We start from the raw sequence: 27,293 nt of genomic DNA on the forward strand, positions 1-27,293 counted from the left end.
GCCTGTGGTGTGGCGCCTTGCGCAGCCTTGGTACAGTGGGAAGGGGCTTGGACCTGCCTAGGCTCAGTGTGCCAGGTTTTGCTGACTCCCCATGGGAGACCTTGATTTGGGGGATGTGGTGATGTGGAGTGGCTTGAGAAAGAGGGCTGGGGGGTGGGAGGAGGGAGGAGGGGGGAATCTGTGAGTGGTATGTAGGGTGAGTAGAAAATTTCTTAATAAAGAAAAATGAAAAAAAATGGGGTAGAGATCTAAACAGAGAATTCTCAATAGGAGAAACTCAAATGGCTGAGAAACACTTAAATGTTCAACATCCTAAGCCATTAGGGAAATGCAAATTAAAACTACTCTGAGATTTCATTTTACACCTGTCAGAATGGCTGTGATCAATAAACAAGTGACAGCTCATGCTGTAGAGGATGTGAAATAAGGGGAACACTCCTCCATTGCTGGTGGAAGTGCAAATTCGTAAGTCTCTATTAAAATCAGTGTGACAAGTCCTCAGAAGGATGGGAATTTATTTACTTCAAGATTCAGCTATACCATTTGTGGACATATATCCAAAGGATGCCTCATTTTACCACAAGGATACTTGCTCAACCATGTTCATTGCTGTTCTATTCATAGTAGCCAGAAGTGGAAACACCCTAGCTGTCCCTCCATAGAAGAATGGATAAAAAATGTGCTACATTTGCACAATGCAGTATTATTACTCAGATGTTAAAAAATGACATTATGAAATTTGTAGGCAAATGAATGGAACTGTAAAAATCATCTTGAGTGAGGTAACTTGGACACAAAGATAAATATGCTCTGTATTCGCTTATATGTGGGTATTAGCCATTAAATAAATGATAATCAAGTTACAATCCATAGACCCAGAGAGGTTAGGTATTGTAGCCATGAGGAGCAGCTTCTAGAAGCACAGGACTTGAGGGGGAGCCAACGGAGTTGGCAGACCTTTGACTTTTCTATCCGAGGGAGTAAAACTTAATTCTCTGGGGCCAGCAGGTGCAGGGGTGATGGGCCTTAACTCTCTAGGGCTGGTGAAAAAGGGAAAACACACACACACACACACACACACACACACACACACACACACACACAGGCACACATACAGACACAAACACAGACACATACACAGGTCTTTCTATCATCTTCTGTCTCAGTTCTTTATTTCTTTTCTTTCCTCCACTAGATGTTTTCCTTCTAACTAACTTTATTTTTTCCCTTATAGCTTATATATCCCAGCAAAATCTTTCAGGTAATGTAAAAATTACAATGTGGTTACATTCTATTTTTCAAGTGAGTGATTGCAGTGGATACAGGTCGAAAACATGTTTCCCATTTTCCTTACATGATTAAACAAAGTCATCCCAAGAACCTACCTACATACATTCACATCTAAGTAACTTGTTATGGATTAACAGAATGTGAGCAAGCAGGATATTTTTCTCAGCCAGTGCTTTTATTGGCAGGCTGCATTTTGCAGTTACAAAAAAAGAATAAATCACTTAATTACTTATCTTAAATTACTTATCTTAAAAGGACCCCAGATCTAAACTTTTCTATATGAAAAACAACCAATCATCTCCACTTTAAATCATCATCAACATTTTTTTTTTGTATAAGGAAGCTGAGGGCAGAAATGGGTGCAAGGAATTAATCATCACCTTTGATCATCAACCAACCCTAACTGGTACTTCAGCCATCAGTAGTCAGGCTGTCATTGTTCTTGTTCCCTGACCTCACTGAGTCCCTCACTCAGCTATGTGCCTTTCTAAAACTTTAGATTATTTCCTTGGGTTTTTTACCTCAAAGTTATTAACAAAAACATCTTAATCTAACCTTAAGTCATTTTCAAAGCTTTGTTTCAGCTATGATGCACTTTGCAACCTGTGAACACATCTCCCAATATTAATATTAAAAGAATTTAAGCTAGTTGTGCTAATGGGACACAATTGTTTTCCTTAATCATTATCCTAAGCCACAATTTATATGGCTCCTCAGTAGAAACTTGTGTGTTCTAGCTGTGTGACACTTCCTTGTTTTATTTTTTATCCTTTGCAGCCTCTGCTTTATCAGAGGCACGGACAACATTTTATCCTACCTTTACATGTGTTAATTTTCCCACCAAACTAATCTCTATCATAATTCCTTACTATGTTTATTAAAAACTCTCAATCATCAAAATTCTACTAAATTGACACTATTATTGTATAAAATCATTGTTTCAGTTAAACAGTACAGTTTAGGAGAAAATCATCTTCATAATTATCCACAGGTAAAAATGCCCAGTAGAACAGGGTATTTCCAAGACTACATTAAGGGCAGTGGGGATCTCCCCATGCCCATTCACACCATACAAGATACCAGAGAAAAATGGTAGTGGAAAACATGCAAAGACACAGCATTAGCAAGAGACATTCTGGGGCTGAGGCTCTTGGGGCCTGGCCTATCCAAGATTCACCCGTCAATCTTGCTTTGCTTCTTGGTGGATTGGTTTCCTGAATTGCCACCTGCTGCTCCTCTGACATGGACAATGGCAGTTAGGTATGGAGGAAGGGACTTGGAGGGGGACACACATGAATCTCTCTGGGAGGGGGAAACAGAACAGATTTTATGGGTGGACTGGGGGCAGAGGTGATGGGAACAGGAGGAGCAGGTGGAGAGATGGAGTTGAGGGAGGGAATGTGGAGACAGACAGCTAGAAGTGAGGGGAATTGGGATGGTATGGAAATCTAGAGCAGTGGAAACTTCCCAAAATATATGAAGGTGATCCTAATTAAGTCTCCAAATAATGAGGGAGACAGAGTCCCAACTGGTCATCTCTTGTCATCAATTGAAGCTTCTAATACTGGGACTAGGTTACATCCAATTGAGTTGTTGGCCAAAAGAGTCCCATGGAAATCCCAAAATGATCCAGGCTGTTGCTAAGATACCATAGGCTACTTTCCAAAAACTGACATCAAGGTCCCATTTCTGAAGAAAATATCCACACAACTCATTGAACATACAGAGGTCTAGCTGGTGCCTACATAGACCCTTTACTCCTATGTTCTAGTGTCTTTGGTATGGGAAGGTACTCTGTAGGCTACCCAAAGAGAAAAAAAACAACAATCCATCCATAAAACCTTTGATTTACAATGCTGTCCTGTCTGAAAAATATGCTAGGACAATGGTGACACAAAGCTTGTGGAAGTTATCTATGTCTGATTTGATTTAAGGCCCACTCCAAGAGATAGAACCTATACCCAACACTGCTTGGTTGACCAAGAACTAGAGACTAGATAGCTCAGGGACCTAGGGTAAAACCAAATATTACTAGTCTTAAAAAAGGTAGTGATAAAATGACTCCTATTGAAATTCTGTTATGCTCATAGATCAACATCATCAGAGAAGCTTCCTCCCACAGCAGGTGGGAACAAATACAGAGACCCACAGATAGACATTATGCAAAGGAAGAGAGAGACCATGACATACACAGCTCTAAACAAAGTGTCTTCATCAAATCCCTCTCCCCAGAGATCAGGGAACCCTGTGGAAGAGGAGGTAGAAAGAGTACAAGAGCTGGAAGGGATGGCAGACACCAGGGGAACAAGACCCTCTAAATCAATTGAGCAAAGTTCATACGAACTTACAGGATAAAGCAGTAAGCACAGGGCCTACATGGGTCTGCACCAGGTCCTCTGCACATGTATTATAGCTTTCAATTTAGTGTTTTTGTGGGACTTCCAAGTATGTGAATGAGTGAGTGGGTCTCTGATTCCTGTGCCTTCTCTTGGGGCTCTTTTCCTTCAGTTGACTTGCCTTGCCCAACTTCAGTGTAATGGTTTTTGTTTTATCTTATATTTTATTTTTATGTTAGGTTGTTATCTTTTAGATGCCTGTTGTTTTCTAATGAGAGACCGAGAGGGAGCAGATCCAGAGGTAAGGGAGATGGTGAGGATCCAGGAGAGACAGAGGGAGAGGAAACTGTAACCAGGATATATCGTATGAAAAAAATAATCTATTTTCAATACAAGGGAAAAGAGAACAACAACAACAACAAAATCCCCACCACGACTGCCAAAACGTATGGAATAAAATGTTCATTTGGGTTTTATGGTTCCAGAGGAAGAAGTGTCTGTCCTTGTTGGGAAGTGCAGCAGCAAGCAGCAGACATGGCGGTGGATCAGGAAGCTGAGTGATCACATCTTGCATCACAAGCACAAAATGAGAGGAAATGGAGTAGGGTGAGGCTCTAAGCTCTCAAAGCCTGCCCACAGTGACACACTACTTCTAGAAAGGCACATCTCCTTCTAAAGCTCCCCCACTACACCTCCAATGGAGTCCAAGTGTTCAACTGCCCCAAACTATGGGGGACATTTTGTTTAAATCATTAGAAATGCTATTTTTGCTAACCAAGAATTTTCAGTTTGGAAGACACATACAGAAGAGTCTTACCTCAAAGAAATGATTAAGATTGGAATACAACATTACAGTGTATCCTTAATGCACCATGGAGTGATATACCAGATTGATGAATTTTTTTTCTAGAAGTTGATATCTGAGTTGAATATTAACAAAAGAATAGGTTTTGGACATGTAAAGCTACATATTCAACATTTCCTCAGATACAGTAGCAAGATAGTTGTAAATTATTGAGTTTCATATATAACATTTACTGTCTTTCTTTCAGCTAGTCCAACCAGCTACATCACCTAAAGGTGAGGACTCATTAAGGCAAAAGTGATGGGTATTCAAGCTTACCTTTAGTACCATCCTCTCATGTTCTAACTCCTTCTCCATCACTTTTGGGTCATTCTACCCATCTTGAAGCATAGTGTTCTTAATTTTTTTTTTTTTGTGTGTGTGTGCACTCTTAATTTCCCAAGAGTATTTCCAAGAGTTTCCACTTGATCTTTCAAGTAAGGTCTCACCCACCTTGACTCAGTGGTATTAAAATATTTGTACCTATAACTACTTGGTTTGATGTTCTGTACATGGAAGGATATAAAGGAACATTATTCTTTCCCTAACACATCTATTAAAAACCATTTATTTATTTATTTATTTATTCATTCTTTCATTCTATATTTATCTCTACCTATGGTTAATGTCCTGGCCAAAATGATAGCTTTTACTCATTTGTTTACTGTTAATACACAGTTTTCTTATCTAGAAATTAGAAAGTTCAGTACAGTCTAAAGCCAGAACTTTCATTTTTAGACCCAAATCAACTTGTTCTGATGATTGGATCTGGTTTAAGATCTACTTTCCATCTGACTTAATTATGCTTCCCCTTCTTTATTATGCTGCTCCTGGTTACTCTAGGATGGAGGTGGAAAAGGTGTTTCCTAGGCTGGAATAGTGATGTAATTAGGTGCTGTTGCCTTGTAAGTTTAACAGTGTCTGAATGTGAGTTTTTTTCTTAAAACACACACACACACACACACACACACACACACACACACACACACACACACACACACACTTGAGGTGGGTTTCTCAGACAGGGACAGTGCTTTACTGGCTGGTTGGCTGGTTGCTAATTGCTTCTTTCATCCCTCTTCTCTGGTGACCTACTCTGCATAGGCGTTTTTAGGGGGGTGGATTGCTTTACTTCTTTAAGTAATACTTCTGGGTAGAATCCCTTTCAAGATGGTCAAAATGAGTTACCTTTCACAGAGTGTAACTAGGTCAAATATGGGTACTTTATATGTTGTGGAAATGTGGCCAATTCTTTCTTGCTTTGCTCTTAGAGACAGCTCATCTCCCCCCAACTCCTGATGAGCCATGGACTGTACAGCTGTCCTTCAAACTATGGAGAACAAGGTTAAATCACATGAGTGGTTGTATTGGTGTTGAAACATCTGAGAAACTAAGGGGGTGGGGGCATTCTCATTCAAACCACCACAGAGGTCCTTTGAATGTACTCTTCTTTCACTGGGGAATCATACACTTAACATCTTTCACTAAAGGTAATCTCATTCATGGTTTCAGTCTAATGATGAGTTCCTCTTATTTACTGTTGATTAGGATAATGAACTAACACATGTGAAATTATATTCATAATTTTTTTGACACAGGGTTTCTCTGTGTAACAGCTCTGGATGTCCTGGAACTTGATTTGTAGACCGTGCTGGCCTCAAACTCACAGACATCTGCCTGCCTCTTGCCTCCTGGGTTCTGGGATTAAAGGCATGCACCACCACTTCCTGGCTTATTCACAATCCTTTAATGAATCCAAGAATGATGTTTGTCTTAGTTAAGATTACTATTGCTGCAATGAAATACCATGACCAAAAGCAACTTGGGGAGGAAAGGGTGTATTTGGCTTACCCTTCTACATTGTTGTTTATCACTGAAGGAAGTCAGGACAAGGACTCAAACAGGGCAGGAACCTGGAGGAAGGAGCTGGTGCAGAGGCCATAGAGTGGTGATGCTTACTGGCTTGTTTATCATGGCTTGCTCAACTTGTTTTTTATAGTACAGGACCACCAGCCCAGGGGTGACACCACCCACAATCAGCTGGGCCCTCCTCCATCAATCACTAATTATGAAAATGACCTACAGCTGGATCTTATGGAAGCAGTTTCTTAATTGAAGTTCCCTTCTTTCAGATGACTGTAGCTTGTGTCAAGTTGACATAAAACTAGTCAGTTCAACTGACTTCTTAACTTGACACACAAACATATCGCTGTTAAGTCATAACCTTTGCTTTCTTGTTCATCCCCAAGATCACAATTAATATCAATATCACAATACAAAATATTTTACAAACTTTAGAAGTCCCACAGTCTTTACAAATTCAAACACTTCAAAATTCAGTCTCTTTAAAAATCCAAAGTCTCCTTTAAAATCTAAAATCTCCTTAAAAATTCAGCTTCTCAACTGTGGGCTTCTGTAAAATAAAAAAAATAAGTGAATACTTTCTTACTTCAAGAAGGAAGGACCAGGGCACAGTCACAATCTGAACAAAGCAAAACCAAACTCCAAAAGTGTAAATAACTCAATGTCCAATATCTGGGAATCACCCACGATCCTCTGGGCTCAACAACGTGCTTGAGTCACTTCTCTGACTCCACCCTTTGTAGCCCACGGGGATTTGTCTTTTAGACTCGGGCTGCCTCCACTCCACACCTGATGAGCTGCCTCTCCAGCCTTGACATTTTTGTTGTTCTTTTGAGACAGGGCTTCACTATCTAGCATCAGCTGGCCTTGAACTCACGGAGATCTACCTATCTCTGCCTCCCAAGCCACTGAAATTAAAGGTATGCAGCACTATACCCTGCTCAGATTAAAGACACAAGATTCATTTTTATTTTTATTTATATATATGTGTGTTTGTGTGAGTATATGTCACATGTGTGAAGGTTTCCTTGGAAGCATTGGGTTCCCCAGAGTTGGGTATAGAAACACTATTTATGAGTTTTGCATGATCCTCTTCCCACAGAAGACATGATGGAGGGCATATTTCATGTCCTTGTTACGGAGGCTATAGATAAAAGGATTTAAAGCAGGTGTCACCACAGAGTATATCAGTGTGGTAATTTTTTGCATAGCAACTGAGTTGCTGGATGTGGGAATCACATACATCACCATTATGGTTCCATAGAACAGAGACACTACCAGCAGGTGGGATCCACAGGTTGAGAAGGCCTTTTGTCGTCCGTCTGAAGAAGGGAACTGAAGAACAGCTCTGAGCACCAGGGTATAGGATCCAAGGATGTACAAACCGGTTAGGACAATGATAAGAGTACTTATAGAATAGAATATATGTTTTATGATGGGTGTAGGTGTACAAGACAGTGCCATTAGCGGGTCCACATCACACAGAAAATGATCAATGATATTGGGGCCACAGAAAGACAATTGAGAAATGAAAAAAATGGGAATCAAATATCCAGAGAAACCAATGATCCAACAGAGGGAAACCAGAACACTGCAGAATTGCCTAGTCATGACGGAAGGATAGTGCAATGGGTAGCAGATGGCTAGATACCGATCATATGCCATGGCACAGAGGAAGAAACATTCCGTTGTGCCCAGGGAGAAGAAGAAGTAGAACTGAGTAAAGCAGCCAGAGAAGGACATAATCTTAGTTTTGGAAAGAAAGACGACCAGCATGTTGGGGACTGTGCAGGTCACATACCAGATTTCTAGGAAGGAGAAGTTGGCCAGGAACATATACATAGGGGTATGGAGTTTGTGGTTCCACTTTACTGCACAAATGATGGCCATATTCCCAGTCAAAGTTATCATGTAGACTATCAGAATCAGTGAAAAAAGTGTGATTTGAATCTTCCAGGGACCAGGAAATCCCAATAGGACAAAATATGTCACTGTGGATGCCTGTGACTTATTCATGATCGCCGGACTGTGGGGAGAAGATAGATAGTAATGATTTACTTTGTTCCTGAAACATCTTGAAGCTCTTCTTGGGACTTAAGAGTTTGACTCATGCAAGCAAATACATTGGAGATTTAAAAATAAGCCTTGAACAAATCTTCTCCTATTTCCAAATGTGCTCTTTGGCTCCAAAAATAAAGTCTAAGTTTTGTGAGTTTTCTGTAGCAGTAGAGAAAGATCAATTAAATTTAATCTTTGCTAGCTTAGTGACATAAAACTTTCTTAGCAAAAGGCCCCAGGTTTGATCCCCAGCACCAGAAAAATAGGTACAAATAAACAAAATAAGAATATTGAAATAAGGGTAAAAATGATTTGCTTTATGCTGGCTTGGTTTTCAGTGAAAGTTGTTCAGAGGCAACCAAAGTGCCATCACCTCCATATATGAGGACATACATGCCATTATTTTCAATTTTGTATAAATTTAAATGGTTTATAATTTGACATTAATTCAGATTACTTTTGGAGCTCCTTCCATTAGGAGAATTTATTTTTGACTATGTTAAATAGTAGCCGGGCGGTGGTGGCGCACGCCTTTAATCCCAGCACTCGGGAGGCAGAGCCAGGCGGATCTCTGTGAGTTCGAGGCCAGCCTGGGCTACCAAGTGAGTTCCAGGAAAAGGCGCAAAGCTACACAGAGAAACCCTGTCTCGAAAAACCAAAAAAAAAAAAAAAAAAAAAAAAAATAGTAACAGGAGAAGAAAGTCAACAATCATAAATAATTTTTATGCAGTTTGCTTTTTCCTGCTTAAAGATATTTGTATTATGATAGACAATTTACAATTGTATAAGTAATTCTTTGTTTTTAGCAATAAAAAGCCACTATTATTTACTTTATTTAATTTCACATGGCAATTTATCATTCTTCTTATACATTTAAAAGTGTTATATTAAAAATGAACATAGTATTTGAGAGTATATGGGAACATTTATGTGATTTTTCCCCTATAGCACTTTTTATTAGTTCCAGAATTTTTCTTAAAGTTTATTATTCAGAGCTTACCTCAGTTCACTTAAAATATGTCCAATATAAAAAAATAGGGTACAAAAATGAAAATAGTTGTTTCTAAATATAATTTAGAAACACATTCCAAAATGTACCCATTTTCTCCAGAACATATTTGCCTTCTTTTTTTATAAGTTAATTATACAAAATAAGATGTTTTATTATGACACAGTTATATGCACAGATAATAGACTTCCGTGGTTTTTTACTTCCCTTTCTCAGTTCATCCTCTGAACCCTTCTCTATTGTCATAGTTTCCAGGAAAAATAATTTTAAGAATCAAGCTGGGGATGCAGATAGCCAAGTGTTTGTCTAATGTGTGGGAGGCCCTGGATTTCCTTATCTGTACTGTGCTAACAAAGTCAAACAAAGAAACCGAAAAAAGAAAGAAAGAAAAAGAATCAAAGCGCAGAGAGAGAAAGAGAGAGAGAGAGAGAGAGAGAGAGAGAGAGAGAGAGAGAGAGAGAGAGAGGGAGGGAGGGAGGGAGGGAGGAAGGGGGAGAGGGAGAGGGAGCACAAGGGCAGCCTTAGCATAGAAATAGAATCTTTTAAAATTACATTTTAAAGCTAAGGTTTTATTATGTATGGTCCTGGCTGGCCTGAAACTCTCTATGTAACCTCCTAGGCAATCTTTTGAGCCTTCAGTCTTCCTGTTTTAGCTTTCTGAGTGGTAGATACAGTCAAGAGCACCATGCCTGGCTGAACAAAATACTTTTAACTTTTTGATTAATAAAAGCAGAGTTTGCATTATACATTTTTAAATAGAAGTGGTGTATATGGCATTTATAGTTGAACATAATAAAATAGAATAAGACTATTGCTGAAATGATATTAGGTAAAGCTGAATATAATTGTGATTGTAGCTGTCACAGGAGCAACAAATTAGTAACAGCCCAAGTGAGTGAGTGGTCCCAGCTGAGCAACATAGCTGCCCTAGTTTTGGACAAGAAGCTATGAAGAGAAAGATGAATGAAGAAATTTCAAGTTTTTAAAACTAAGATAATTATTAAGAATTAAACCAACCTATATTGATGCTCATTTCGGTAAGACATCAAGAAAGGATGGCTCCCCACTACAGAAACACTACCCATTCTGCACCTTTCCCTGTGAGAAACCTCTCCTCAACAGAACTCCGAGTAGTCCCTTTACCTGGAATGATGCAGCAGCAAAATGGCCCTGAACTCAGGGTCATAGATTTTGATCTCCAATCAAAATATGTAAGTCTGAATAAGCATGAATATATATTATAATCGTGAATATCAGCTATAGACTACTTTTGTTGACGTTAGAAATAACAGACCAACATGTGCAGATAAAATGTTAGTCATAGGAAAGGATGGCAGAGAAACTTCACAGATAACTGCCAATGTTAATGCAAAAGGCTCCCCCCGCCCATGCTTATCAGGAAGTTCTATGTGAATTCTTAGTCTTCATCAACACTGATTTGACCTTACCGCCACAAGCACCTTCTCTTCCTTCTCCTCATCTTCATTTTCTTCCTTGTTTGCGTCTCCCCTCAAGGAAATGGTCTCTATTTCCAAATGCGCCCCCCCCCCCCATATAGCTTAGACTGGCCTTAAACTCAAGAGCCCTTTGTTCCTTTTCCAGTGCTAGGATTAGAAGGATGCCCCACCACACCCTGATCCTTTCCTCTTGAGCAGTGCAACAGATGAGGGAGAACTGAGAAAGGAAATCAGTAACACCAAATCCTGATCCCTACGGTTTCCCTTTGAGTGCGTGGAGCTCTGCCCTCACTATTCTGCACAGACATAGTTAAAAGGCTTTTCTTCCCTTCTGCCTTGGCCACATGAGGGGAAGACCAGTGAATGACTGCTACTGTTCAGCACATTGGCTTTGGAGTGGGCACATTCCATGATGACCTAAACATTCTAAATAATTTTTTTTCTTTTAGTTTTGAGCAGAAAGACAAGCTGATATTCTCTGACAGCCTTTTGAGCATATTGAATGGACAGACGCAGTAGTGAGCAGGCTCACCTGCCACGCACAACGGCATTAATACCTGCCAGGCACGAGGTCATCCTGGAGTCTGTATAAGGCCACCAAGTCTCTCTCCTTTCCTGGATCAAACACGGAGGCTGTGCATAAGCACTTCATACACTCCTGATTTTGCTTCTTCTGCACTACAAGATTGTAGTGTTCTGTCTCTCACTGTGTGAAGATTATATGTTGGTCCCAATTTATGCCCTATGTTGTCCACTGTTGAGATTTCTCAGCTCTCTCTTCAAATGAACCTATTATTTTTCCTGTTGTCCTTAGGGACCTCTTTGCTTCTTGTCATGGAGTTTCATTAATGTTTTTGATAAATTGATCTACAGGGATTATTAAAGCTAATGTGCCACAGATCCATGGCCTCCTTAAGTTTGTCATGAGATATGTAGCATGTCCAATTAAATTGCCTTTCTTTTAAAACATTTCTTTATAATATTTTATTTTTAAAAAAATTGTTTCTTTTAGTTTTTAAGATTATATCATTTGCTTCTTGCCTTTCCTCCCTTCAAACCTTTCCATATATCCTTCCTTGCTCTTTCTCAAATTCATGGCCTCATTTTTCATTAAATGTTGTTACACACATGCACACACACATGCACATATGCACTCCTAAGTACATAAATACAATCTGATTAGTCTCTGTCGTTTACTTTTATGTATGGTTTTAGGGATGATCATTTGATTTCATGTAACTCAGTGGTGCCCTCTTCCTGGGGGAACACTGCTTCTTCCACTCTCAGCATTCCTTAGAGGCTTGTACTTTTATACTACCAGAAGGTACAACTCGAGCTTCCAAAGGAAGGAAACAACCAACAGCCCCACCCAGCTCTGATGCCTATGAACCACAACAACCAGCGTGGCACAACAACCCTAAGGGTGCGGTAGCGGCACACATACCTTGTTGGGAACCGACAGCTCTCTGATTGTACTTCAGATCTGCTCAACAAGAGGGGCAATCATACCTGGTATAGGAAACCCAGCCAACCACCCAGGGCTAGTGAAATCATGGATCTTAGGGAAGAACCTGCAACTACCACTATATTACTAAACCAGTATCATCCCTAACTACATTCTAAATATCTGTCCTTATACCCACTGTTAAGAGTAGTCCTTGCTCCTCATCAAGGAGACTTCCCTTTGCAACAGATAGAGACCATCATCATCTTTCTTTCTTTCTTCTTTCTTTCTTTCTTTCTTTCTTTCTTTCTTTCTTTCTTTCTTTCTTTCTTTCTTTCTTTCTTTCTTTCTTTCTTTCTTTCTTTCTTTCTTTCTTTTTTTTTCTTCCTTCCTTCCTTCCTTCCTTCCTTCCTTCCTTCCTTCCTTCCTTCCTTCCTTCCTTCCTTTCTCTCTCTCTCTCTCTCTCTCTCTCTCTCTCTCTCTCTCTCTCTAAATATTCTATTTCAACTTTTATTTTTTGGTTGTTGCGTTTATATATATGTGTATGGGCCACGGTGTGATGTAGACGTCAGGTGACACTTGTGGGAGTTGGTCCTCTCCTTTCACCATGTAGATCCACCCCATGGATCAAACTCAGGTTGTCAGACTTACCAGCATGCACCTTTACCCACTGAGGTACTTACTGACCCCTAATGTCATTCTGAAGAGCCTATTTTACACTGAAAGGCAAGGTTCAGTATGGTGGATTAGAAGTATAATTTGTAGCAGTAGTTGGTACTGTGGCAGCTAGACAGGGCAGCTCAGTGACAGGTTCAGCATCTCATGCACCTCCCACCCCGCACCGGTGCCACAATACCCGAGGGGAAGGTCAGCGCTGATGGAGTGCTGAAGGGGGAGCCCAAGCATTGCTCTGCATGGCTGTCAGTCAAGCACACCCCTGCCAAGGTGGACGAGAAGCCGAAAAGGGTCGTGGGGGAGGATAGATTATCAGACTAAAACGTGCAAACAAAAGAATGAGAGGAGCAAAGAAAGGGCAAACAGGCTGAAGCGGCTGACAGCGAACTACAGATCTGCCTGCAAAAAATGGAGAGACTGAAAACCAGAGTCCAGCCCCTGAAGAGAAAGGAGCCAGGTTCCACTAACCATCACCGCGTCTGTCGGCGATTCCTGCCTCTCTTCTTGTACAATTCAGAGGAACACTTTTTTTTTTTAAGTCTTTTTTCCCCCTTTATTAAGAAATTTTCTACTCACTCCTCATGCTATCCACAGACCCCCCTCCTCCCACCCTCCAGCCCTCTTTCCCGAGCCACCCCGCATCCCCACATCCCCCAAATCGAGGTCTCCCATGGGGAGTCAGCAGAGCCCAGCACACTGAGCCTAGGCAGGTCCAAGCCCCTTCCCGCTGCACCAAGTCTGTCAAAGGTGTCACACCACAGGCACCAGATTCCCAGAAGCCTGCCCATGCACCAGGGACAGATCTCGATCCCCCTGCCTGGGTGCCCCCCAAACAGTTCATGCCAAACAACCGTCTTCCGTGTCCAGAGGGCCTAGTCCAGTCCCAAGGGGGCTCCACAGCCACCAGTCCACAGTTCATGGCAGAGGAACATTTTTATTAACATTTTTTTAAATTCGAGTTTTTAGTAGCTCTAGAAACATTTTTAAAAAGTGGGGGAGTCCCCTCACCCCTTTTTAAGTGTATATGAGTTTTTAAAAAAGTAAAACATTTGCTGTTTTTTTTTTATTTTTATTTATTTATTTATTTTTTTTGTAAACCAGAGAATAGCAGAATACTGAATCAGGAGACGCTGAGACCGTCTTGGGGGTCACCACAGCATTCTGTAGAGGGGGCTAGTTTTATATCCTACAATGCAAAGCATACCAAACAGCAACTTGGAGTTTCAGTCCTGTATTTGTGTCTGGAATACTTTCAGTTATAGCTGGTCTCATGTTTCTAGTAGAACCGTTTTCTGAAAAACCACTCTGTGGTCCTTGTCCTGTCAGAACTGTAATGTCTTTGGTCATGGCAGACCATTTTCCTAACACTTGTAATAATGAGCTGTGAATGATAGGAATTTTGAGTATGTACTGCATGTGGCATAAAATTGTGACTTGGTGGAATTGAGTATCATGAGTATTTGATTGTTATTTGAGGGCTTAAGAAAAACTTGCCAAGTTTGAGGCTGGAACATCACTGGGATAAGTTCAAAGAGAATCAATATGTAGCTCTTCATTTGAATACAGGAACACAATGTATGACTCTTCAGAGTCTGGGCACATGTGTTAAGAACTGAAATGTCTGAACTCTGTTCCTCAACCAATACAAAAAAAATGAAATACAATTTGCAATTTTAAATATAAAACTCAGAATTAAAAGAATATTATCCTTAAATGACCATGCCCCCCTGAGCACTGCTGCCAGATATGTTTTAATGGAAATGCTAGGTATCTCCTTTCTCAGTGATGGAGGCCTGACTTTTTGTGCTCTGGATTGTACCATAACTAAGTTCTACCCTCTGATTTCAGGTAAACCACTTCAGCTGATAACCTTTCTGATTTAGTATAAGTTTTGGGTACAAAACTGAAACTTGTTCTTGGCCTAATTTTCTTTGAATACTTTTACCTGAAGCTTTTCACTGTATATTTTTGGGAGGCACAGGCTTCTCTCTGTCTGATTTGGGAATTAAATGAAAGTATTATACCTTATTTTATTTCCTGTTACTTGTTATATTGGAATTGTCAAATTGACATGGGGAGGAAGCACTACAAATATAGACCCCAGTTGCGGGGGCTGGACAGATGGCTCAGCAGTTAAAAGCACTTGATGTTCTTGCAGAGGACCAGGGTTTGATTCCCAACATCCACACGGCAGCTCAGAACCATCTGCAATTCCAGTTTCATGGTATCCAATGCCCTCTTCTCTCCTCCTTGGACACCAGGCCCTCATGTAGTATAACATATACATGTAGGCAAAACACTCATACACATAGAATAAAATAAAATAATAAATCATCAGACCACTCCAATTGGAAGCAAATGTGTTGAGATAAAATGAGAAGCCTGATCATGAAGTGCAAGGCTTCTGTGGTGATCAGCGGGAGAGATGAGGAATGATGCAGTCTTGTGAGTTGTGACAGGAAGAAAAGTTTTTATTTTATCTCTAAGAGAAGGAGGTATAAAGAATAGAGGTTAAAAAAAAAGAATAGAGGCATGGCTATCTTGTGACCTTGGTGAGAAAGGCTACCTCAAACTGTGGCATATGTGTATATATATATATATATATATATGTGTGTGTGTGTGTGTGTGTGTGTGTGTGTGTGTGTATACATATATACACATATATACACAATATAAGTATACATAGTACACATACACATATATAGTGCTGCATGTGTGTGCACACATGTGGTGTTTTTTACTCATCTAAAAATTTTATTTTATGACTGAAAGATTGCAGTAAAAAGCTTCAGATAAGCATGCAATTGATGCAGTGAAGGTTCAAATATATATCATAGAGTAAGAATATCACATAAATACACATACTGTTTAGGTATATGTTAACATCATGTAATTACTCAGTAAGGCCACACATACTTACAAAGCTTTATTACTGAGCATTTGTCATCAACGAGCTGAACTTGAACTGTTTAAGGAACTGTGAAAGATGAGTCTCTTCCTCTGTTTCAATGTGGGTCAGCGTACACTTACAAGAAGCAGTTTTTTATTGCTATTACACATAAGTTACAAGTAACCCATTTGGAACGTATTGGTATACTCAGCATAGAAAACAGCGTGGAAATTCTTAAACAAACAAACAAACTAGAACTACCATAAGATCCAGCTACACCACTACTAGATAAATACCCAAAAGAATGAAAGCCAATGTACGAAAGAGATGCTGGTGGCACTATCTATGACAGCTAAGGTATGGAATCAGCCTAGGCGCCTGTCAATGTCAATGGATGAATAGAAAAAAAATTATACAAGATGATTTCTCCATGATGAAGAATAAAATCCTATCACTTACAACAAATGGACAAATTGGGGAATTGTCATTGGGGAATATCATGTTAAGATAAACGAGCCAGACACAGAAAGCCAAGTTCATCACTTATGTGGAAACTAAACTAAACTAAAGTGCTAACCTGTATAATAAAAATAACTTTAAACATGTTAATATAAAAAGCAACCCATGACTTCTTCTTCAAAACTGTCTCAGTTTTGGATAGTTGTTAGTCCCAGGACTTTCTTTAGGGCGTTTTTCATGTCTTTGTTTCGGAGACTATAGATGAGGGGATTTAAGAGGGGGGTCAAGGCTGAGTAAATCAGCGTGACAATCTTCTGCATCCCTGCTGGATTCCCTGATGTTGGGCTCACATACATCACCATAAGAGTCCCATAGAATAAAGACACCACCACTAAGTGGGATCCACATGTAGAGAAAGCTTTAGTTCGTCCTGCACCAGAAGGAACACGAAGCACAGCTCTGAGAACTAGAGTGTAGGATCCCAAGATGGAGAGGAAAGGCCCGAAGATGATCATTGAATTGAAGGTATAACAGAGCAGCTCGGTGGAAGGAGCAGGGACGCAGGACAGCGCAAACAACGGTCCTGGGTCACACACAAAGTGGTCAATGATGTTCGGTCCACAGAAAGGAAGTTGGGAGATGAGGACAATTGGGACTGGATAGCAGAGGAATCCACTCACCCAGCAGACACAGATCAGGGTTACACAGAACTTCCTAGTCATGATGGAAGGGTAGTGCAATGGTCGACAGATAGCCAGGTATCGATCATAAGCCATAACTGATAAGAAGAAACACTCTGTTGTACCAAGTGAAAAAAAGAAATAGAATTGGAGGAAGCAGGCAGAGAAGGAGATGGCCTTATTCTCAGAGAGGATATTGACCAGCATATTTGGGATGGTGGAAGAAACATACCATATCTCTAAAAAGGCAAAGTTTCCCAGGAAGATGTACATGGGTGTGTGGAGTCTCCGATCCCATTTCACAGCACAAACAATAGCTCCATTCCCCAGCAAGGTCAGGAGGTAGAGTATCAGAATTGAGGAGAAGAAGAAAGCTTGCATCTCCCCCTGGTTACTGAAACCCAAGAGGATGAACTCAGTCACAAAGTGTATTGTATTGTTCTGGGATCCCAACGCTGTTAGAAAAACAGAAACAACCAAGAAGTGAATGATAATGAGTATTTCCAGGCTTCTCAGACACATTGCCAGAAAATGTACCAAGTACTTTTCATTGCTTCATTGTCTCCTCCTGACCACCCTTTGAGTAGCAGGGGAACTCTTTATTTTTCTTGTTTACATTGAAGAAAAATGATGTTCAGAGAGACTGAAAGAATGAACTTAAAGGTATGTGCAGAAATATTAATTCTTATACACATCAGCTCATTTGGGCTTTGGTCATATGATAAGAACTCATTGCCATTATTTTTCATTTTGGAGCACAAATAGTTATAAATCTGAAGGAAAATAGTGCTAAATTGCCTTCATAGTCAGTTCTATATATAGAAATCCAATAAAAACAGATAAAAATGAAACTGTGGGGTAGACTTGAGCCCTGTTGCATTTCCATTCTTAGGCTGCTGCACAGTACCCAGGCATCTGTGCAATGTTTTGGGAACAACCTGCCTAGTTTCTTCATGATAACATCCTCTCTGGTAGCGTCTGGATTTGCTCAACAATCCAGTCCCCCTCGTGAGTGCTGGTTTTCTTAAAGCACTTTTTTTCTTTTATATTGAGCAAACTTTATCTTTTTAAAATTGCTTCTATACATAATCCTGTCACTCCCCAAGTCAATTTTATCTTTGCTGGATCTACATAAAATAAGTCAGTTATGTCTCCTATGACAATCATGTTAAAGTCTAAAATTAATTACAGACAGGCATTTAGATTTCTTCTGCAGGTCATGATTTTTCCTGGCTTTTCTCTCCATCTCCCATCCCCTAAGTTGTGCTATTCATTAGTATGGCTTGATTTTTAAGGTACCTTGATGTTTGGGTAAGTCAGATTCTCTAATATATAATATAACTTCCTTCATTTTTGGCATGAATTAAGCTCTCAACTGTGTAATTTATTCCTTCACAATCTTGCTTTACTTATTATTATTATTTTTTAAGTTAAAGTACAGTTAATTAAAATAATGAACAGAAGGATTATTTTAGGATGTGCTGAGACTGGAAAGTTCTTTCTGCTCTTGGATGAATCAGTAGTTGCTATCAGACTAAACAGTGGAATATTTTGCTGACAATCTTCTGGAAAATATTGGTCTAGGCTTGCTGGGTAAACCACCATCAATATTTTATTTATTTATTTTCTCCTTTCCCCCCTTTTATTGAAAGTAGATTATTTTCTCATACCACAGATCATGATTACAGTTTCACCTCCCTCTACTCCTTCCAATTCCTCCCCACTTTCCCTCCTATCCAGATCAACCCCCTTTCAGTCTCTCATTAGGAAAGGACAGGCTTCTAAGAGATAACAACCAAACAAAATAAAATAAATAAGATAAAACAAAAACCATCACATAGAAGTAAGACAAGGCAAACCTACAGAAGTAAAAGAGCCCAAGAAAAGGCACAAGTATCAGAGACCCACACACTCCAGAGTCCCATTAAAACATTAAACTGAAAGCTATAATATAGTATCTGGTACAGACCCATGCATCCAATATTTTAAATTGACCAGTATTGTCTTCAAAATAAAATAATTGACTATATATAAATCACTACTAGGATACTCACAGAATTCCATCTTTATGCTCATTTATGCACTTTGCAGAGAGCAAGAGGTCAGCTTCTTAATGCTAGTCAAACCTGGAACAAACTCAGAACAATATTGAAATATTTTATTGCCAGGGTAAATTTGGACATAGTAATGACAACATTTTTTAGAATGAAAAAAAATCTTTTGTTTTCAAGGTTATTTTTAGAGGTAGGGTCTCAAGTAGATTACCTTGACCTCAAACTCGATTATGCATACAAGAATGACTTTGAGTCCCTGATCCTCCTGCCTCCACTTCCTGAATAGATTACAAAGATTATAGGGATGTGCCATCATGCTCAGCTTTATGTGGTGATGGGAAATCAAACCAGGGCTTCATGCACTTTAGGCTAACCACCCTGCTAACAAAGCTACATTTTCAGCCCTAACTTACATGGATTTTATGAAAATGTACATCTATTCAAGTGATTTAGTTCAATGTAATCTAATTACAATGGGCATATAGTAAAGTTTCTAAGGGAATTACAATTTCAGATATATTTTCATAATCATTTTTTTCCTTTTAAGATTTATTTATTTTTTATCTACCCTGGGCTTTTGACGGCATGTCTGTGTGAGGATGCCAGATCCCCTGGAACTGGAGTTACAGACAGTTGTAAACTGCCATGTGGGTATTGGGAATTGAACTCGGGTCCTTTGGAAGAGCAACCAGTGCTTTTAAGTGCCCAGCCATCTCTCCAGCCCCCTCACAATTGTTCTTATACTTATGAGACCACACACTGTGTCACTCTTGTCTGGAAATACAGTTTCTAGGTTCGCAACAGAAATAAAAATTTGCATACTGAATTTAAATTGTAGTACTCCATCCACTTACTTACTTAGTCAGCCATTTAGCAATGTCCATCCTGTCAGTATGTTAAGTTCTGGGTATAAGCATTGACATGAAAAATAAAGTTTCTCTGCTTTATCAAATCAAGGGAGAGTACCATTACATCTGTTTACTCATATGCACACAGTTCCTTCAGCTGTTTAACTCTACAGCTCTCTGTGTGCTTGGGCCAGAAATGACATTTTTTTTCCAGTGAGGAATAGGTTAAATAAATCTGTGTAGCATAAGCCACATGATAAATTTAATTTTGCATAAAATAGATACGTTGGGCTTACAGTAGACAGCAGTATGAGACAATTAACTGACCCTGTTCACAGCCCAGGAAATTCTTGGCACCAAAAAAAAAAAAAAAAAAAAAAAAGAAATCGAATTCCAAGTCACAGTGTGTGGCCTTGGAATAGACTTCTTGTGTCTTAACTCTTACCTTTCTAATGGTTTGACTTTATGATGCACCAGATTTTGTTGACATTGTTTGTGCTGAAGGGGAATTATAATTATCTATGGAATCAGAGGACGATAAACTTCACAGAAATTTGAAGTATCACTCCATTTTTTTTTCTGTTGATATGACCTCAAAAAACAAACAAACAAACAAACAAAACCCCCACAGTGATTAGCAGTTTCCACTCACCTCTTTGGTCTTTGTGATCATCTTTAAGGTGTAAATGGGCAGCTGGAGGGAGACAAGGAGATAAGGAACCCTGTCCTGTGAAGCTCAGAAGGGAGCCAGACTCTCCTCTGTTACCCTGACCACTTGCAAACACTTAAGCAACTTGTCCAGGGAAGTGATTAACAAAAGAAGAGCAGGGGCTCTTCTTCTAAAATGCCATGTTTTAAGGTCAGTCTGTGATGGACTCTAAAGGACAGGAGAGCCTGTGGGTTACTTCTTTCTCAGCTTGCGTTTAGTTGTTTGTCACTAGCTAACAGAGCTGAAAGAACAACAGCCCTCCTTAGTTCCTCCTCCCAGAAAGACAATCTGTTAACCAAGGCATCACTATTTTACAAAACACTCCAAGTCCGAGGCTATGTTTTCACAGGGATTTAATGGACTGTTTCCCAGGATCAATACCTCTGAACACCATTTTTCCTGTAAATTTTATGGCAAGGACACTGCTATAATAATGCCCAGGGAAACACCGGTGTGAATATATTGCCCTACACACGCTCTAAGTCTGTGTTGAGAGAAATGAAGAACCCAGCATGTTTTCCTCCTCAAAGGTAAGCAGAGTTACAGGATCCCACTCCGAGGAGCTCTCAGGGGTGAAGGTGCTGCAGCCACAGTGCTGTGCATGCAGGCTTTTGCACATACCTGCTGGTACTTCTGGCTCCACAAGGAACAACTTAGAGAAGCCGCTGCCATAAGAATCTCTTTACACAGTCTAAAATCGGAGTTATGGATGGAAATTATTATTTGTGGCTTCAGAGGCTTATATCCTTTGGTACTCTGAACCAAATGAAACACATCTTTCAAGTCAGTGATTAGTAAGAGTTTGCAAATCTCTTCTGAATAAAGTCCATAGCTCTCTGGTGCGCTTGCTGGGAGGTACCTAATCCCTTCCCTGCACCTCTGTCTCTGTGCATACATTTAATTCTACCTATATCGCTTTATATTTTCCCCAGCGGTGTCCTGAGGAAATGATGTACCTGAGCACAGTGGGGAGGCTCACAAGAGAGGAGAAGAAATCCCACATGTGCATCTAAGTGTGTAAACACATACTCATGTGTCTTTGCGATTACTTAATTTAGATTCTTCAGAAGAGACTTGCTTAATTCTTTTTTAAAAAATCATCGATTGAAAAACATTTATTATGCACCTACTAGCTATCAGACTATCAGGTAAACACTGAAAACATATTGGTGATGAGAACAAACAAGGTATAAATTTCATGGAGATGACATGCTGTTTTGGTCTTCAAATATAAATGTACTAAGGCTTGCTGAACTTAGACAAGTATGATTTAAAGTTTTATTTTCTTTCTGTTGCACCAACATAAAAAAATTCCAGAGTCACTGATAAATGTGCTAAAGTAAATAATACTATTGGAAAGCTAATTCAGGTGATCCTGTACTGGCCACTCATCTCAGAAAGGAAAAATATCTTCACCAAAAATAAGTTCTTCACTAGAAATAAGCTTTGCCAAGGGTAATGGGAGAATGAGTTTAGATTGACATGAACTAGAGTTTGTGGCCAAAACATTCATATACTTAAAAATAAAATACACAAATTAAAAAAAAGACAGAGCTTATCTTCTCAATTCCTTTAAAAGTATTTATATTTGAATACTATAAATTGACCACCATTAAAATGTCTTTTTTGATTTTAAAATTAATTTATTCTTCTTCCATACATGCATATAATACATTATGTAACACTTATCCCCTCACCCTCTTTTCTCCTTTTTTCCTCCACCAATCCTCATCCTTCCAACAAGTCCCCCTTTCACGTTCGTATCTTTCTGTTTTTGTATTTGCTTTCTGACCCACTGAGTTTAACTAGGGCTACCCACATGGACACAGGTATAAAGATGTCCACAGGAGCATAGGCAACACACTAGTGGTGGTTACACTATTGAAGGCAATGACCTCCCCTTCAGAAGAGCTCAATTGCCCATAGCCCCTTTGGGAGAGTCCATGTTTATAAGTATATTCAAAGACATCAGAGAGGACACAAATAAACTCCTAAATGAGTTTCAAGAGAATACAAACAGCTGAATTAAATAAGGATATCAATATAAGATATGAAATGGACTATTTGAATTTCAACAGTTAGAACATCAATGCTGCAGAAACCAAGAGCTTCCATTCTTTTCTTCACCACATGGAACCCACCAGAGGGAGAGGGATCTGAGAACTTCAGTTCTCAACTCAGCGCAGCAGAGCCAGCAATTCACTCCATAAGTATTCTTGTTATCTCTTATTTTCTATTACTAAGTGCTGCACACTTATTTCAAGATAAGTATTCCTTTTGCTTGCATATTCCTCAGTTAGGCTTTTGGACTGTTGGTTGTGTTTCTTCATCCAATTTACTATGAGGCATTTTAACTAGTTTATTTAGCCCCATCTCACATGTTCCTCCTCTTTCTGTCCTTTCTTCTTTGTCTCACTCCTTTTCCTTCCCTATTTTCACTTCCCTTTTTTGATTGAGAACAGAGTCTTCTCTCCTACAATACATCCTAACCACAGTTTCCCCTCCCTCCACTCCTCCCAGCTACCCCCACCTCCCTCTTCTCTAGAGCCATTCCTCCTCCGTTTCCTCTTCAGAAAAGAGCAGGCCTCCAAGAGAAGACAGCCAAACAGGACAAAACAAGGCTCAATAAGACGAGGCAAGACACCTCATGTCAAGGCTGGACAAGGAACCCAATAGGAGGAAAAGAGTCCTAAGAGCAGGCAAAAGATCCCACTGTTAGGAGTCCCACAAAAATACCAAGCTAATAACGTAACATACACAGAGGACCTGGTATAGACCCATGCAGACCCCATGCTTGCCTCTTTACTCTCTGTGAGCCCATGTGAGTCCTGATTAGTTGATTTGGTGTGCCATGTTCTCCTGGTGTCCTCTATCACCTCTGACTCTTACAGTCTACCCTTCCCCCTTCCATGGGGTTTTTCGATCTCCTAGGAGAGGGATCTGATGGTAACTTCCAATTTAGACTCTTTCTCTACATAGTGTCTGGCTGTGGGTCTGCATCTGCTCCCATCTGCTGTCAGAGGAAGCCTTTCTGATGACGACTGGACGATGCACCAATCTATGAGTATAGCAGAACATCATTAGGTATCATTTTATCTCTTTGTCTATCTATCTATCTATCTATCTATCTATCTATCTATCTATCTATCTATCTATGCCTGTTGTGTTTGGTTCTACCCTAGGTCTCTGGAGTATCCAGTTCCTGGCCATCTAGGCAGTGTAGGGCATGGGGTCCCTCTCATGGTGTGGACCTCAAGTTAAACCGAACATTGGATGGCCACTCCCACAAGTTCTGTGCTACCATTGCCCCAGCAAATCTTACAGGAAGAACAGATTGAAGGTCAAGAGTTTCACGACTGGGTTGGTGTCCAGGTTTTCCATACTGTAGACTGAAGGTACCTTCCTGTACCAAAGAGACTAGAATGTAGGGGTGAAGGCTCCACACAGGCGGGCACCAGCTTGACCTGTGTTCACTGAACTGTGTGGATGTTGCCCTAAGCAATGGGACCCCACTATCAGTTTTCAAAGAGTGATCCTCTGTTATAGCCTCAGCCTGGGTTGTTTTGAGATCTTTATGGGACCCCCTCAGCCAACAGCCTGACTGAATACAACCTAGTCCCACCACTGGAAGCCTTGCCTAGCTACAAAAGCTGGCCAGTTCAGACTCCGTATCCTACATTACTAGAAGTCCTCTCTAGGGTCACTGTCTTAGGGTTTTATTGCTGTGAAGAGATACCATGATCACAGCAACTCTTATGAAGGAAAACATTTAATTTGAGCTAGTTTCAGAGGCTTCGTCTATTATCATCACTGTGGGACATGGTGTATGCAGACAGACATGGTGCCAGAGAAGGAACTACAGTTCTACATCTTGATCCACAGGCAGCAGAACGAGTCTGTGGAAAAGATGAGTGGATAATGAAAATATGGTACATATACACTGTGGAATATTATTCAGCTATAAAGAAAAATGAAATCATGAACTTTAGAGGTAAATGGAACAAGAAAAGGTCATACTCAGTGAGGTAATCCAGACCCAGAAAGACAAATGTTGCATGTTTTCTCTCACCAGGGACTCCTAGCTCTAAATATTTAGATATAAGTAAATATTCTCAAGTAACTGCAGAGAACAGGAAGTAAAATGGAACCATTGTTAGGGTAGGGGGTACAGGGAGCAATAGAGAGAGTACCAGGTACAAGTGATTTGAAAAGGGAAATGGGAAGAGAGAGAGAGGCATCTTTAGCAATGGGAGGGAGATAAACATGGAAGAAGGAGGGAGAAGGGTAAAATAATAGTAAGGATGTCTGAAAACAGACATAAGGAATCATACCATTAATTATCTACCATAGCCCACTTTAAAATTGGGTCATATGTTTTCTTGACTCTTTGTATTTTGAATTCTTTACACAGTCTAGATATTAATCATCTGTTGGATGTACAGTTGGAAAAGATTCTCTTCCACTGTGTGAGCTTCCTCTGAATTCTGTTAATTGTTTCCTCAGCTGTGTGGACATTTCTGTCTTATGCAGTCCACTTGTCAATCGTTGGCCTTAATTCTTGGGCAAATTCCTATTCAAATGTCCTTTCCTACACCTATATCACATGGAGTATTGCCTATGTTTTCTTTAAGCAGTTGTTTCAGGTTTCAAATTTAAATCTCAGTCCACTTTAGGTAATTTTCATGGAAGGTGTTAGATATGAATCTAGTTTCAACCTTTTGTATGTGAGCATCATGTTTTCCCAGAACCATTTGTTGAAGATGCTGTCTCTTATTTAATGTATGTCTTTTGCCTCTTTGGCAAATATCAAATGGCTGTTTTTAATGTGTATTCATGTTTGTGTGTCCTATTTAGTTTCATCGGCCTATGTGTCCATTTTTTTTTGTGCCAGTACCATCCTGTTTTCATTACTATAGCTCTATACTATATCTTGAAATCTAGACTGGTAATCCCTCCAGTGTTGTTCTTTTAGCCCAACATTACTTTGGCTATTCAAGGTCTTTTTCTGGTTCCATACAAATTTTAGGATGGTTTTTGTCTATTTCTTTGAAGAACATTGTGGATATTTTGATTGGGATTTCATTGAGTTGGTAAATTGCTTTTTTTGTAAAGTGGTCCTCACAGTAGTAATTCTACCAATCCATAAACATGGGAGCTCTTTCCTTTTTCTAATGTCTTCCTCAATGTCTCTCCTTCCAGAGATTTGTTGTTTTCATTATAGAGGTCTTTTGTCTCCTTGGTTAGGTTTATTCACAGACTTCTTTTCTTTGATTCCATTGTAAATGAGAGTGTTTATGATCTCCTTCTCCTATTTCTATTTTCATGACTAATTCAGGAAGTACTGGTTGTAGACCTGTCTTTGAAAGTCTGGTAGAATTATGCAGTGAATCCATCTGGGCTGGGGCTTTTGTTTTAGTTAGAAGGTTTGTTGTGGAAATGTAGAAAGACTACTGATTTATGTAAATGATTTACACTCTAACACCTTGACTGAATTGGTCCTTGTTCCTAGAAGTGTTCTTATGTAATTTTGGGATGTCTTATGTATAGCACATCATCTGCAAATAGAGATAATTTCACTTTTTTTCATATCCCTTTAATCTTTTCATCTTGCCTTATTGTGCCAGCTCGTGTGTCCATCACTGTACTGAAAGGGAGTGGAGATAGTGGACAGCCCTGTCTTCTTCCTGATTTCAATTGTTTGCTTTGAGTTTTTCTCCATTTGGGACAACATTGGCTGTTGTTTCATTATATGCAGCCTTTATTATGTTGAAGCATTATTCCTCCAGTCCTGCTTTCTCTAGGACCTTTATCATAAAAGCATGTTGGATTTGTTAAAGACTTTTTCTGTGTCCATTGAGATCATATGTTTTTTGTCTTTAATTCCATTTATATGATTGTTGTGTTTATCTACTTACGTATGCTGAACCATCCCCACATTTCCATGATAAAGACAACTTGTTGTTTATTAGTGTTTTATTGAGGATTGTTGCACATATCTCATCAGGGATATTGGTTTGTAGGGTTTGTTTGCTTTGTTTTGTTTTTGGTTGTGTCTTTACTTGGTGGTTGAGTAAACACTGGCTTCATAGAGTGAGTTTGGAAGTGCTTCTCCTATTTCTATTTTCATGACCAATTCAGGAAGTACTGGTTGTAGACCTGTCTTTGAAAGTCTGATAGAATTATGCAGTGAATCCATCTGGGCTTGGGCTTTTGTTTTAGTTGGAAGGTTTTATGTATATTATTGCTTTCTCCATCTCCAAATTTGTTATGAGTCTGTTTAGGATGTTGATATCTTCTTAGTTTAATTTTGATGATTTGGATGAATCTAGAAATTTATCCATTTCTTTCAGATTTTCCAATTTAATGGAGTACAAACTTTAAAAGTATTCCCTTATACTAGGCCCTCTGGATATGGAAGATGGTTGTTTGGCTCGAACTGTTTGGGGGGCACCCAAGCAGGGGGATCGTGATCCATCCCTGGTGCATGAGCAGGCTTCTTGGAATCTGGTGCCTGTAGTGTGACACCTTGCACAGCCTTGGTGCAGTGGGAAGGGGCTTGGACCTGCTTAGGCTCAGTGTGCTGGGCTCTGCTGACTCCCTATGGGAGACCTTGATTTGGGGGACGTGGAGATGCAGGGTGGCTTGGGAGGGAGGGCTGGAGGGTGGGAGGAGGGAGG

The 27,293-nt window shown here is 39.8% G+C and overlaps 2 protein-coding genes across 2 annotated transcripts; both read right to left on the bottom strand.

Moving 5' to 3' along the window:
* Window positions 1-7,404: 7,404 nt before the first annotated feature.
* Window positions 7,405-8,349, bottom strand: LOC128107988 (olfactory receptor 11H7-like). The gene has a single exon (XM_052734314.1). The coding sequence runs from the start codon at window positions 8,347-8,349 to the stop codon at window positions 7,405-7,407; it is 945 nt and encodes a 314-aa protein (XP_052590274.1).
* Window positions 8,350-16,513: 8,164 nt separating this feature from the next.
* LOC128106955 (olfactory receptor 11H6) lies at window positions 16,514-17,527 on the bottom strand. The gene has a single exon (XM_052732326.1). It carries the CDS (start codon window positions 17,525-17,527, stop codon window positions 16,514-16,516), a length of 1,014 nt encoding a protein of 337 aa, XP_052588286.1.
* Window positions 17,528-27,293: the final 9,766 nt, after the last annotated feature.

This window comes from Peromyscus californicus, unplaced genomic scaffold (assembly GCF_007827085.1).
Source record: "Peromyscus californicus insignis strain IS unplaced genomic scaffold, ASM782708v3 Scaffold_12__1_contigs__length_115047231, whole genome shotgun sequence".
Taxonomy (NCBI): Eukaryota; Metazoa; Chordata; class Mammalia; order Rodentia; family Cricetidae; genus Peromyscus; species Peromyscus californicus.

Bases quoted from the DNA above. Each gene is read 5' to 3' on its own strand.
- LOC128107988 (XM_052734314.1), bottom strand. From the start codon at position 8,349: ATGAATAAGTCACAGGCATCCACAGTGACATATTTTGTCCTATTGGGA.
- LOC128106955 (XM_052732326.1), bottom strand. From the start codon at position 17,527: ATGTGTCTGAGAAGCCTGGAAATACTCATTATCATTCACTTCTTGGTT.